Here is a 13,790-nt window from a genome sequence, read left to right as displayed (position 1 = left end):
GGTGACTCATTTAGGTCTCAGCCTGATGCAGGAGAAAGAGCTCTGGCTACGGAGTCAAATCTGGGTTTAGAGATCATCCTGGGCAAGGTGTCTGGACCTCAGTTTGTTAATTTGCCAAAAAGGGAGATCAGAAGGACTGCCACTGCTGACAGTTACTGTGTGCACCAAGACCTAAGCTGCGTGGAAACTCCCCGACCTTCCACGGGCGCTCAGAGCAATGCGAGCGAGGGTCGCAGACACGGGTAACGCACATCCAGGGTGGGAAATGGCTACCGCTCCGTCTAGGGAAAGGAGCGGACGTGAGGCTGGAAAGGAGGGAGCCAGGGGAAGCTTATCACCAGAAAACCCTTCTGCTTTATTTGTCTTCTTCATGGCACAGATCACAGCCGGAAGTCATTGTACTGATTTGCTTACTTGGTGCTGGTTGTTCCTTCCATCAGAACGTTCTTCCTCGGCTCTAGCTCCTTCCTCACAAAGTCCTCGAGTGATACTTGGCACAGAGTAAAGCAGTCAATGTACGTTGAATGGATGAACTAGCAAGCAAACGAATGAATAGTTGGCTTTCTAGATGTGAGGCAGCTTGAAGGGTAGTGTATTGGGTCATGGCAGGATACATCAAGCTCACTAAAAGTTTGTCTGCATTGCTGGCTGCATTCAGGGGCAGGGGTGAGGGTTGGGAGAGCTTGCAGGGGAAGATGGAGCATCTAGGCTGGCAATAGGGGGGAGGCCTTTACCAGCCCCAGCCTGAGGGTGGGGGAGGGAACAGGTAGATGAACCCAGAAGGAGAGAGAGCTGTGTGCAAAGGGCTTCCCCCCGGGCACTGTGGCTGCAGAGGGGCACAGGGGAGGAGGAGAACCTCGGCAGCTAGTATGCTGACTGACCACTGTCTGCCTCCTGCTCTCCTGCCTGTGCTTCTCACTGGCCACTCCCAACAGGAGGCAGCAGGCACAGGAACTGCCCAGAGTGGGGAGAGATCTGCAGGGCGCATGGATTGTAATCGGTACAGTTGTGCAAAATTCCTGGTCTCAGGTGGGTAGGCCAGGAGGCCCAGAAGGGCTCAATGCAGATGGCAAGGGGGCTTGTTTGCCCAGGCAAGGCTTGGCCTTTCTTCTGTGGGTGAAGGGCAGCCATGGGGATGGTGGTGGGTATTAGAACGACCGTATGGTGGACAATGGGAGATGGGCTGAAGTCAGGGAGACCACAGGAGAGGGTACACAGAGATCCAGTGAACAGGTAGGGAGCTGAGGTTGGCCTAAAAACCCCATCGCCTCCAGCCCGCCAGGTGGAATGGGGTGGAATGCACCCATTTTGTGGATGAGACAGGCAGATACAGAGCGGTAGCTTGCCCCTAAGTCAGAGGCAGGGTTGGGGAATTTCAGAGCCCTAAGACCACAGGCACTCTTCACGGGCAAGAGAGGGGACAAACCTAGCTAGGCCTGGAGACTGGTCCAAGACTCAAAGACCCTCACTTGACCTCCAGAGGAGGGGCACACCCAGGCCCCACCCCCTGAACGGGTCCGCACCCTGTGCCCGCCTCACCTCTCCCAGCCTGTCCTGGAGCTGCTGCCTCCCTCAGGTGAATACAAACCATGAGCTGTCTCCTCTCTGGCAGGCCCAGCTCCCAGGGAACATATGCATCCTTTTCTTTGCCGGAATGGCAGTGACTTCATTTCCAGTGGGATGGGTGAGTCACTGCTCTCTGCTGGCTGGGGAGAGGGAGCCTCTGAGGGTGGCCCTGTGGCCCACCGGAAGAAGGGCTACAGCCCGTCCCTGAGTACCTAACATGCCTGGCAATGCCAGGGGCTTTGGGAATGACAGCTGGTGTTAGTACCTGGTGTCCTATAGAAGGTGATGCTGAGAGGTCAGATCTCGCACCCAGGGTTACGGTGTTCTGCCGGCCTGTACCACTTATTCCTCACTGCAGCCAGGAGGGCAGGGATTAGATAGGTGAGACTCGTGAGAGACAGGGGAGTCAGAGATGAGTAGGCGTCTGTCCTGTTCTCCGGGACAAGCCACTGTCAGTGGTGAGGACAGAAGGAGTGTGACAGTTGATACTCAGGAGACCTGAGGGCACTGGGAGCCTCAGTCTCCTTAACCAGAAAATGGGGATAATGACACAGCCCTCAGGGCTGTTGAGAGGCTGAGAGAGGGCATGATGAGAGCTGTGGGGGTAGCCCAAGCACGCTCCCGGCAGCCCCCACTCAGCATTCTCCTGTGCAACAACCTCTGCTGCCATTGGCGCCCTGGGCTAGGGCAGGGTGAGTCGGAGTGGGTGGCATGTGCTGCTCAGGTCTGAGGCTGGGCCAGAGTGATGGCTGTGTGGGGGTTACAGTGCCTTCTACACGCAGATCTTCAGGCCACTCTGTGAATGAAAGCATGAGAGGTGGCTCGTTGCTTGGCCTCTGCTGGACGGGCCCGCTGAGCTCCTTTTGTGCCATCAGATTCATTCCCGAGGCTTTCCTAACCCCTCAAACAGTCCCTCCGCCTCTCCCCCCACCTACCCAAACCAAGAAAGCAGCTTTCTGAGAAGTGAGCAATGTTCTGTGGAAGCTGGAGAAAGCCACACCCATCCCTGGGCCTTAGTCCTCCCATCTGTAAAGTGGGGGGAAGGAAGCCCCAGTGTGATGCAGATAGAAAGGAGATGGACACAGGTGGACACAGCCGAGAGTAAGAACGAGGTGAGGTCCCAGGTCCTACGGAGGTTTTGGTTAAAGCGGTGTCTTCCAGGAGAGGTCATTCCATTGAAGAGGCCCCCATAAGCGTCTTGGGTCTTTAGTCCTGACAATGACACCTGTCTCTGAGATCACCTCCAGGCCCCAGAGTACCACTTGGGGCCAGCCATGACTGGAGTTTGGCACACAGCAGGCATGCAGGGTGCACGTGACAAATACTCCTCCCAGCTGGGTGGTGAGCGTCTGTGCCTCGGCCCAGGGATTCTGCCCCAGAACCTGGGGTGGTAGGGCCCAGGAGACATGGGAAATCAGAGCCTAGTGAGCAACAGGCAGGCTTGGGGTAGAGAAGCCTCAAATTTGCCAGGGATGTGAGGAAACCTGGGGGACCAGGTGAGAGACAAAGGGCAGGCAGGGAAAGGCACCTTCAAGAAGATGCCTCAGACAGAGAAAGAAATTGCTGCAACCACCTGTTAGAGCTCTTGACCCTGTGTGGACAGGGGCGAGCCCAGGTCAGAGGGCAGTGAGTGTGGAGATGGATGGGCCAGAGGATAGATGAATGGAAAGTCTGACGAGGGGATAGATGGATGATTGGGACGGAGAGAGGGGTGTATGTATTTGTGAATGGATGCGTAAGTCCGTGGATGGTTGGTTGGAGAAGTGGATGGGTGGATGGGTGGTGAATATAGGAGTGAGTAGGCACAGATGTGTAAACAGAGGCTGCCTCCATCCCCAAGAGATGCTGGGAAAATTGCTAGTGAGTGACAGACCAGATAAACTATTGAATGAAGGTCTTATTCTGTGCACAAGGAAGGGAGGCCAAGGTGAAAAGTGGTAGTGAGGCTCCATCCAAGGAAGAGTTTCCTTAGGTCAGTGGAGACCATGATGGGAGGGGCTACCTGGGGAGGTAGTGAGCTTCCCATCACTGGAGGTGTTCAAGCTGAGGCTGAGCAGCCACTTCCCCAGGGTGCTATAGAGGAGTGCTTTGGGCACATAGGGACCCACTGTGGTGGCTTTTGATGGTGAGGAGAGAGAATTTGGATTGCTAAGACCCCCAGGGCGGCCACAGCCTTTGCAGAAACCCATCTTGCTTTCAGATTAAAAGTTCTTTCCCAGCTTGGGGTGGTAGATGTGTGCACAGCTGCTGTTCCTTGCTGTAGAAATCGGGCTGGAATCTGAAATGGAACTCCCATGTTTTATGGGCCAAGGCAGGGGGCCTGGGTCCAGACAAAACTTTGACCTGGAGATGCCGAGTCAGACCTTCTGTGGGCCGGCGATGCCCCTTTCTAAGTCTTGATTTCCTCATGGGTGAACTGGGGACATGATGGCATTGACAGCTGTCCCTGATGCCTGGGGCCCTGCAGGGTGCCAGGGTCGTGGCCCACCTGCCCTCTGGGGGACTTCCGGGGGCTGTGGGTGGGGAGAAGTGGGTTCTGTGAGCACTGACCTTGAGCAGTGAGTCACTGTCCCTGGGGGCCCTGCCTGGGAAGCCCCAGCTGCCTGCCTTGGGCTGGGCCTGGGAGCAGCTGGTGGGGGGTGAGGGTGGGGGCTCCACCTGGGCCCCAATCAGGAAACACCCAGACCCAGCTCAGGCACAGACCCCACCCCTACCCCCCATCTCTACACAGAGGCGCTGGCTTGCACTTGCCATACCAGGCTGTCATGGTTCAAATCCCAGGTCCATCACTTCCTAGGCCTGTGATTTTCCCCCACCTGTACCTCAGTTTCCTCACATGTAAATGGGCTGACAATCCATTTCATAAAGCTGTTGGGAGAGCTGGAATCCTGGGCTATGTGAGCCTGAGGTGGTGAGACAGCGGTTAAAGTCAAAGAGGAGTCAACCTCCTCCAACACCTCACACAGCAGGGGGCAGCCTGGCAGGGCTGGAGTATCATCTTTCTCACCAGATGGAGACCCTTGTGGGTGGCCACTCTACCAGGAAGCAGCCCTACTTTTGTCTTTATTTTGTTTTCCATCTACCCCAAGCTTCTTCCAAGAGCCAAGCAGGGGACAGCCCCTTTCTCTGTCTGGCCAATGCTTCGGGTGGGCCGGGCTGTGGGCAGGCAGGCGGGTGTTAGGTTTAGGCCTCTGGGGAAATGGGGGAGGCTGTGGGCCCGCCCTTGGCTCCCCGCCCACCCCTCTCACGGGCTCAGCTTCTCCCTTCCCAGGCCAGCCTCTGGACACAGGACCAACCCTTGGGCTGCTCCGGGCAGCCCAGCTGTGTGCTTTCCCTCAAGGCGGACGCCCCTCGCTTGTCCCGCCCCTGGTGACTCACTGCTGCCCTGGCCCCCAGCCACAGCTATCTCCTGGCTAGAAGCAGGCACAAGGTTGTGCAGAAGCCATAGGGTCTGGTGTGCAAGGGCTGCTCGGCCAGGAGGATCTGGAGCAGCCAAACAGCCAGTGCCTCCAAGCTGGCCCAGGGACAGCAAGGCCAGTGACAGGGACCTGTGGTGGCTTGTAGGAGCCAGTGACGCCCCCTTTCCCCTGGACTTGGGGCCTTTTCTTTCTTCTTCCCACCATGAAGAAGGAAGTGACCTGACAGCCAGCGAAGAGAGACAGCCCCCGGTGGGGAGGAGACCAGGTTCGCAGGACAGTGACTGTGGGCCCTTTGACGACTCTCCCCCACCTAGTCAGGCATGAAGGGTGGTGGCAGCGCCGTGTGGAGCCTTATGTGGAAGTACTGCATCTCCGTGAGGACCCTCAGGTACCAGGGGACGCGTGTGTGGATGCCGCTGCCCGGCCATCGCCCGGGGGGTGGGGTAGTCGTGCACCAGGCCAGCCAGTTTGCATGGGCTCTGGGAGGTCCAAGGCAGACCCAGCCTGGGGGCAGCAGGGATGGAGGGCAAGCAAGGCCAGGCCAGGACTTCTTCGGAAAAACTCAGAGTCGAAGGAGGGAGGGAGGAGAATGGAAGGCTGGTCAGAAAGTGTGTGGGCACTTGGCTGGGACCCGGAGTGCCCAGTGGAGGGTGCCCGGGGCAAGGACAGTGTGGTTGGCAAACTCCCTCATGTGCGTGGGAACTGGCCTTCGTTACATAACACACAGACACTGGGCACGGCTGTGTGACTTTGGCCCTGTGTCCCGCCTTCTCTGAGCCTGTTACCCATGAATGCAAGGGGCCCTGCTTGTTCCTTCAGAGCACAGTGTAGAACTGTTTCACGTGACCATCAACCGCAGTCGAGAGTTTGAGTTCAGCCCAGACTCAGGCACCTGGCTGCTCAAGTTTAAAACTGGCTGTGGCATTATCAGCAGTGTGAGGTGGCTTACCTCTTGGGCCAGTTTCCCACCTGCAGATCCTTATAGGATTAATGAGGATTAAATGATGTAATACACAAAGAACAGGGCCTGCCACATCTCAACGGTTGGGTGAGCGTTAGCTCTGATTACTGCTGCTATTGTTCGTATACTTGCCCTACGTCGGACAGATGGAGAGGTGTGACTAGATGGGCCCCTGTGCACTTGGAGTGTGGAGCAGAGCTCCTTACCCCTTGGGAAAAGGACACCCTCTCTGAGGTGTGCCCCAGATTCTGCCGGTGCTGAAAGGACTCAGATCAGGCAGCAGGAGGCCAGATCCTGTGAGGTCTCGGGTAAGGCTGGGGCCTCAGTGTCATCATCTGTCAAGGAGTGTAGGGTGGGCAGGGTCTATACCTGGGAGGGGCTTAGGCAGCTGCCCTGTCTCCCCAAAAATAAGACCCAGTATTACATTATATTATTTTATATTAGACCCGATCTTACAGTAAAATAAGACCAGGTCTTATATTAATTTTTGATGCAGAAGATGCATTAGAGCTGATGGTCCAGCTATGTCTTATTTTCAGGGAAACACGGTAGCTGCCTATTTGGAAGACATCTATCTGGATACACCTAATGGCATATTTTTTACTTAAAGAGTTTTTTGCTTAAAAGTTTTACAAAGGGTAAGGGATTAGAAGAGTCTCCTTTTTTCTTCATTACGTGCTATACAAACTATATAAGGTTGCCTGCCTTCTTTTGTTCTTTCCTTCCTTCCTCCCTCTCTTCCCTCTTTCCCAAAATATTTGTGACAGTTCATAGGAAACACCTATATAAATTACATAATGAAACATCAGGACCAGGAAAATCACAATTTAGAATAGGATGTGATGCCCTGGGTGCGGGCAGGGACAGGACAGAATAGTTGTATGCAGCATCCTGTAGGACCCTGTTGAAGTGAAAATTGCTGAGCTTCCTGGAAGCCAAAGGGAATGGAGAAATCCAGCCATATGGCTTGCTTTCACTAGAATTCGAAGCCACTGTTACAATGGCCACAGTTGCCTCTGCTGCTGGGTGAGAGTGTCTGGGACCCTAGCCCTCTGCCTGGATGAATGGACAGGAGGCATTACAGGGACTGACCTCAGGCCTGGGCTTTGGGGGAGCAGTGCAGACAGTGAGCGCTGAGGGCTTTGCTTGGATGGGGATGCCGGCTGGCTGTGGTAACGGAGAGAGTCAACAGCCACTTGTCCCTCCTTAGACCCTGGCGTAGACATCTTTGGAGGCCAGGACAGCCCGGCAAGTGGCCCATGTGTCTCTCCCTCTAACAGCCCTGGATTTTCCTGTGTCTCATTCTTTCTTATGGTTTCTGGGGACTGGTGTGCTGGAAACCTCAGGGGCTGTTTATAGGACGCAGTGGGCCAGGCCCTGGGAGGCTCCACTGAGCTCTGCCAGGCGCTCACCCCTCTGATGAGGGCAGCACCGCCTCCACACTGGCCTCCATGCCTGTTTCCTGGACAGGGCTGTGGGGGAGCCTTTCGTGGCTCGTGCTCAGTGCTCGCGCAGTGTTTGTGGCCACTGCTAGCCAAACAGTGGTGATGTGCAGGCCTGCACCACTGGGCTGCTGTAAGCACTGGTGGGGTGGCTGCCTCCTCCTCAGTCAGGGCGGGTGTGGGGACCATAATTGGCGCTGGGTTTGCCCCAAACCCCCATTTAGCACCCATAAGTACAGGCCACCTCCAAGGTTAGCTGAGGATGGGCTTTGGGGGCGGCGGGAGACGTGTTCTGCTCTCCAGACCCCATTTGGTTGGGGGCCCCAAGGGGGGCTAAGGCTACTCCCTGAGTCAAACAGACAGACCAAGCTAGTGTTGCCAGGATCCTATCCCCCTCAGCTGCCAGGGGAGACCTGAGTCAGCAGGTCTGCGGCCTGAGGCAGGCTGGCGGCAGCCACAGGGACAAATTGGAGGGTGTAATCGGACAGCGCATAGTTTTCCACTTGCGTGTTCAGATTCCCCTCCACATGAGCCTGTCTCCCCTGGCCCAGTCTGTTCACATCTGGAAAAGTGAGAGGTGTGTGGAGAACAGGCTGCCATGGCCTGCTCTGGCCTTCTGCCCAGGGGTTCAGTGGCTGCAACTGAGAAGCTGAGGCCGGTCTCAGGGACTTTGGCCTGAGGTCCCTGAGAGGGGACCCTCCGGCTCTGGGCCACCTCCTGACAGAACTTAGGAGCTGGGCATACCAGGTCCCATGGCTGGAATCGTAAGTTGTGAGATGTGCAGTGGCCAGCAAGTTGCTAAAGTTCTCTGGGCCTGTTTCCTCCTGTACAACGAGGAGAGCAGTGCCGTGTGGGCAGGGTTCTTGGGGAGGTTCTACAGGGGTTCTGTTGGCTCAGCACCCAGGGAGCACCCACTGATGCCTGTCCCCTTCTTCCCTCTTCGTCTCAGCACTGGGGGAAGCAGAAGGATGAAGTGGGGAGAAAGTGGGCTTGGCAGTCAAGCCGACCTGAGTGTGAAACTTGGCTCAACCCCTTTCTACTGCATCAAAGCCATTCAGGGTTGTTTGAGATTAAATGAGTCAATGCCTGTTGGCCCGTCCGGGTTGGGGTGGGTGCTGTGTTGATGCTCTGCCTCTAAGCACACACCTCCAGGCTTGTCTGTCACAGGCCTTACTCTGTGGTACTAGTAACCCTCAGCTTCTGGCAGCACGCAGGAAAATCGCTTTTGCATGTGGCCTTATTTTGGGAACAAAAGGTCACTTTTTGTACCTCAAGGGCGAGTGGGGCATTTGAGCTGCCGTGTGGCGAGGGGCAGCCCACCTAGGACCCTGACTGAGGGTAGGGCAGTACCTCAGCTGAGCAGACCCTGCCCCCGGCCCCTCCCCACTGTGGTGCATCTGAGGAGAAGTGGGGAGCAGCTGACAGCCAGGCTCTGGGATCTTCCTGGTCGCTTCCAGGACAATTAGCCATCTGATACCCCTCAATAAGAGGCGATGTGCATGTACCTCCTGGGACAGGGAGCTCACGGCCTCCTAGCCTGGGCCATGTGTGGGCAGCTCTGATGCAGGGAGACTCTTTCCCACTTGGAGCTGGCATCTCTCTCCCCATGATGCCTCCCCCACACAATCACACTGGGGCCTGCATTCTGGGCCCCCAACCCATCTGCTCCCCTATCCTGCAGAGCTACCTGAGGCCGAGGATGGGTTTTCAGTCCCCTGTCCCTCTGTGGGCAGGGCCCAGAGCCAGTATGCTGCAGGGCAGAGCTTACGCTGTGCCCCTTTGTTATGGGCACTGCCCAAGGTACACAGGGTCCTTCTGGTGGCCACTCTACCCTGCATCCATGGGACTCGCAGCACCTCAGCCCTGTAGGCCGACCCCCTGCCCCACCTCCCTGCCTCATGCTGCTCCATTGCCCGCCCCCACATGGAGTCTGTGCAGGGCTGAGGACCTACTGTATGTGTGGCATGATGCCAGTTGCTCAGTATACATTCTACCGTGACCAGCTGACACCCACTGTGAGGACCACCCCTCCAGGACAACACACCTGGGGCCCGAGCGCCTTGTGTGACTAGTTTCATTCCAGGGTTATTGGTGAGTAAGGTGCTGTCCTCAGAGAGCTCAGGGCCGGCAGGGCACAAGCAACCACAGCAGACTGTGGAAAAGGCTGAGCACCTACTGTGTGCCAGGCCTGTGCTAGGCCCTGGGGTACAGCCATAAGTCAGGTGGACAGCCTGCACCTCACAGAACTGACATTCAGGCAGGAAAGAAACAATAAACAAAACAAGTAGATGAAGATGTCTTGAGACAGGGGTTAGAGGCAAGAGGATAAAACTAGGAGGGGTGATAGTGCAGCAGAAGGAGCCATGTGACCTGGGGTGGTCAAGAAAGGCCTCTCCCTCGTGGCGGGAAAATGGTGGACGGGAAGGTGGGAGGAGAAGCCGCAGGGAGTTGGAGCTGCCAGAGGACCTGAAGAAGCAGATAAATCTCTGAAAACTAAGACTGTTTCTTCCAGTAATGGAGGGGACAGTTCCAGTCTCTACGCTGAGAAGCAATCTGCTGAAGAAGACGCTGCAGACCTCCCAACAAGGCCTGCAAAAAGCTCCAAGTTTGGATTCACCATGGACAGTCAGAGGACAAAGAAAGCCCCAGCCATAGCCATCAAACTTGGATCAAGTAAGCCTAAAGAAATGGTTCCGGCTCTTGCTCTTTCAGTAGCAGCAGCTTCTGATGAAGACAAAGGTAGAGAAGCAGAGGAAATGCCTCCAGAAGCAGAGATGAGAATGAAAAATACTGGAAGTGATACACCAACATCAGCGGGACCAAACGCCTTCAGTAAAGGAAAGCATGTGGTTTCCGATGACCAGCAGCTATGGGAGAGGAATGCAAAATCTCATCTTGGAAATGTCCAGGACCAAGACGATTAAATGGTGTGTTTTGAAACTGGGGTGTGGGTGGATGTAAAGTTAAAAGGAACAGTTTCCTTTTTAAAGAATGGTACAAGACTATCTTTGGAGCCTCCTTTTATTTATGTATTTATTTTTAAGATTGAGTGCTACACTAATAAATGAGAGTTTGAAATTAGAGGTAATTTATGTTTTATATACAGACTTCAAGACAGTTGCTAATTTTGTAGTTTCGTGTGATTAGTTTCCAAAGGTTACAGATAATTTTTTAAAAATCAGAAATGGTACCTTTTTAAGAATTATATCTATCTTTAGACATAACTATCAGCACATTAATAGGGAAGCAAAAAGTTATTGTCTGTTTAAACTGCAAGCAATTCCTCTCTGACTTAACTACCTCGTTAACCTAAACTTTCTGGCTCCCAGGAACAGCCTTATAGAGAAGGGAGTATTGTATTGGGAGGAAAATGTTACTGGACTATTGACTGAAATGTGACTGGACTATTAATTAGATAAAATTAAACTATTGCTTCTTTTCCTACTGGGCATTTGTTTTGTTTCAAGTCATAAACTAGATATTGCATTGCTACCAGTGGATACAGATGCTTAGCTCTTTAAAAAAAAAAAATTAATTTTATGTAAACTGTTGAGTATTTGAAATAGGCCACTTCACCTGAAAGGGTCTTATCTACCTTCATTAATCTTCAAAGAACAACCATTTGCTACCAAAGTAAGTCAGTATTTTGAATGTGCTTCTCTTGGGTTTTGTTATAGCTATAGCTAGTTCCTTAAGCATTTCCACCAGATCTTGAGGCAAGTCTTAAGGAAGCTATTTCTTTTAAAATACAAACCACCACAAAAAATTTTTTAAATGTATATAGTACTTAAATATTTGGCTGTTTTATTTTTAAAAGGTAACAAACACCAAAAAAGTCGACATTGTATGAAGATGGAAAATGAAAAAGATGCATTTTTTGTAACTTTGTCGAAACATTTAAGTTACTAACTTGTGAAAACCAATTTGATTTGAACATACTATGTATGTACTTAAACCATGCTATAGTACAATAGCACACAGTAACCAGTGGCTTCTCAAAAGCACATTTTAGGTACTGAAAATAGAAGCAAAGTAAATGCATCTTTCAACATTTTATGGAATCTTCCACCACTTTGTTAAGCTGTGTGTTGTAGGGGTGTTTGTTGTTGTTGTTTGTACTTTGCATTGAATATGAATTCAATACATTGAATATAATATGAATTCTATTTTAATGTGACAGTTAACCACATCTTTAAAAGCATAGTCATAGATAAAAGCAAAATGCAGTGTAATGATTTCCTCAAAAAACTACAATGTTATACGAGGTAGGACAATTATAAGTTTGCAAACTCATCCTAGAAAAAGTGCTACATACCTCATTGCTGAATATCACTACGGTCACCTTTGAAGTACTCCCCTTGAGAAGCTGTGCACTGATGCCAGTGCCTAGTCCACCCTTCAAAGCGATTTGGGAACTCTTTTTCTGGAATGGCCATCAGAGCTGTCGTTGTGAGCTGTCATCATATTACCCTTGATGTCCTGAATGTCATCAAAATGTCTTCCTCTCAATATTTCCTTTATCTTCGGGTAAAGAAAGAAGTCGTTGGGGGCCAGGTCAGGTGAGTAGGGAGGGTGTTCTAATGCAGTTATTTGTTTACTGGCTAAAAACTCCCTCACAGACAGTGCCCTGTGAGCTGGTGCATTGTGGTGATGCAAGAGCCATGAATTGTTCTTTTCATTGGTTGAAAACGTTGGTGAAACGTTCAGGTCATTTTCGTCTAACTTTTTCAAGCAGCCTTTTCAGCACTTCCAAATAGTAAACCTGGTTAACTGTTTGTCCAGTTGGTACAAATTCATAATGAATAATCCCTCTGATATCAAAAAAGTTTGACAACAGCGTTGCAACAAGCTCATGAACTTACTGTCATACTTCGTATTTGCAGGCAGCTTCAAACTGTCTACTGGTGGTAACTAAGTAATAACTCAGTCCTTTTAATAAGTAATAATTCCAGAGAAGCAGCATGTGCATATTCCTAACACTTGTTCACTTGCGTTTAAATTAGAGTAAGCCCCAAGTCAAACAATGGAAACATGTATAGAATGTCATTCTTACTTACCTGGTTTAATTATATCAAGATACATGAACTTAACTTGTTTTAATGAAGGCAAACTTCATTTTTGTCCATTTTACCGTTTATGTTGAAATAATATCCCTCTCCTACATATTCTTTTCTTGACTCAAATGCAATATTAACCTAAGATCAAGATGGGAGAGAGAAATGACTGAGATGAATGTCTTTACTAAAATACCAATAAATTTGTCAAACTCAAAAAAAAAAAAAAGGAAAATAAAAGAAAGGCCTGTCCCAACTCATAACTGATGCGGTCCATCCATGCAATGGAAAGTTATGCAGCCATAAAAAGGAAAGAATGTGACATGGATAAACCTTGAAAACATTGTGCTGAGTGAAATAAGCTAGTTGTAGAAGACCACAGAGTGTGTGGTTCCATGTACACGTGTGAGTGTCCACAGTCGTTAAGTCCGTAGAGACAGTAAATGAGTGTTTATCTGGACTGGGCACAGGAAGAACGAGAGTGCTTAATGAGTACAGGGTCTCAACGATCAAATTGTTCTAAATTGTGGTGATATTTGTACAGCTCTCTGAATATACTGAAATCATTGAATTGTACATGTTAAATGAGTGAATTTTATGGAAAGTGGATTATATCTTGATAAAACAGCTTTTTAAAGAAAAGCAAATAAGGCTTTTCTGAGAAGGTGGCCTTGAGTTGAGAGTAGCAGGAAGTAGTGATCGTGTGAAGACCTGGGGAAGAGAGAACAAACAACAGGTGCAAAGGCCCTGAGGCAGGAGGGTGCCTGAAGAACACTGGGGACGCTGGGCAGGAGTCAGGGAGGAATGTGCAGTCCCTGAGGACTGATCCTTTTGAGGGCTTGAGAGTGTACTGAGGTGAGGGGACAGACAGTGCAAGGTTTTAAGCAGGTTAATGACATGATGTGCTTTCTGCTTTTGAAACAATCACTCAGGCTGCTTTGAGGAAATGGGACTGTGGAGAGGGAGGGGCAGGGGCTGGGGGTGGAGAGACCAGTTAGGAGGCGGTGGCCACCGTCCAGAAGACGGATGATGGTTGGTACCCAAAGGAGACAGACCAGCAACCGGCAATTCAGATGGGAGGAGAGGCTTCCTGGAGGAGGGGCCTGGGATGGCCTCTAGGAATGGGGGGTGGACAGGCAGGGGGGCAGAGGTGGCATGAGCAGTGTGGGGAGCTGAGTGCACGGAGACCTCTGAGCCCGGCCTGGCCAGAGGAGACCAGGCTGACTGCCACCCTGGGTCCCATTTAGGCTGGAGCTGCTTTCAGAGTAAGTAGGGCAGCCTTTCTCCAGGGCCACCTTTGTCCTGCCTGCTCATGCTGACCCTCAGTGAGAGTGTTAGCACCAGAGTG

At 51.7% G+C, this 13,790-nt stretch overlaps 1 protein-coding gene across 3 annotated transcripts in view; it reads left to right on the top strand.

Annotated features, from left to right (window-relative positions):
* IQSEC1 (IQ motif and Sec7 domain ArfGEF 1) overlaps positions 1-13,790 on the top strand; it is a 467,442-nt gene that overhangs the window by 334,650 nt on the left and 119,002 nt on the right. The window contains exon 1 of one of the 3 annotated variants that reach the window (XM_033091158.1): positions 4,856-5,373. The exons of the other annotated variants lie outside the window; for them this stretch is intronic. Within the exon in view, the coding sequence (XP_032947049.1) occupies positions 5,306-5,373 (68 nt within the window). The 5' untranslated portion in view covers positions 4,856-5,305. Of the gene's footprint in view, positions 1-4,855; positions 5,374-13,790 lie in introns of those variants that run through there. 3 annotated transcript variants of the gene reach the window in all.

Source organism: Rhinolophus ferrumequinum, chromosome 2 (genome assembly GCF_004115265.2).
Source record: "Rhinolophus ferrumequinum isolate MPI-CBG mRhiFer1 chromosome 2, mRhiFer1_v1.p, whole genome shotgun sequence".
Taxonomy (NCBI): domain Eukaryota; kingdom Metazoa; phylum Chordata; class Mammalia; order Chiroptera; family Rhinolophidae; genus Rhinolophus; species Rhinolophus ferrumequinum.
This window is presented reverse-complemented; position numbering and strand designations above follow the sequence as displayed.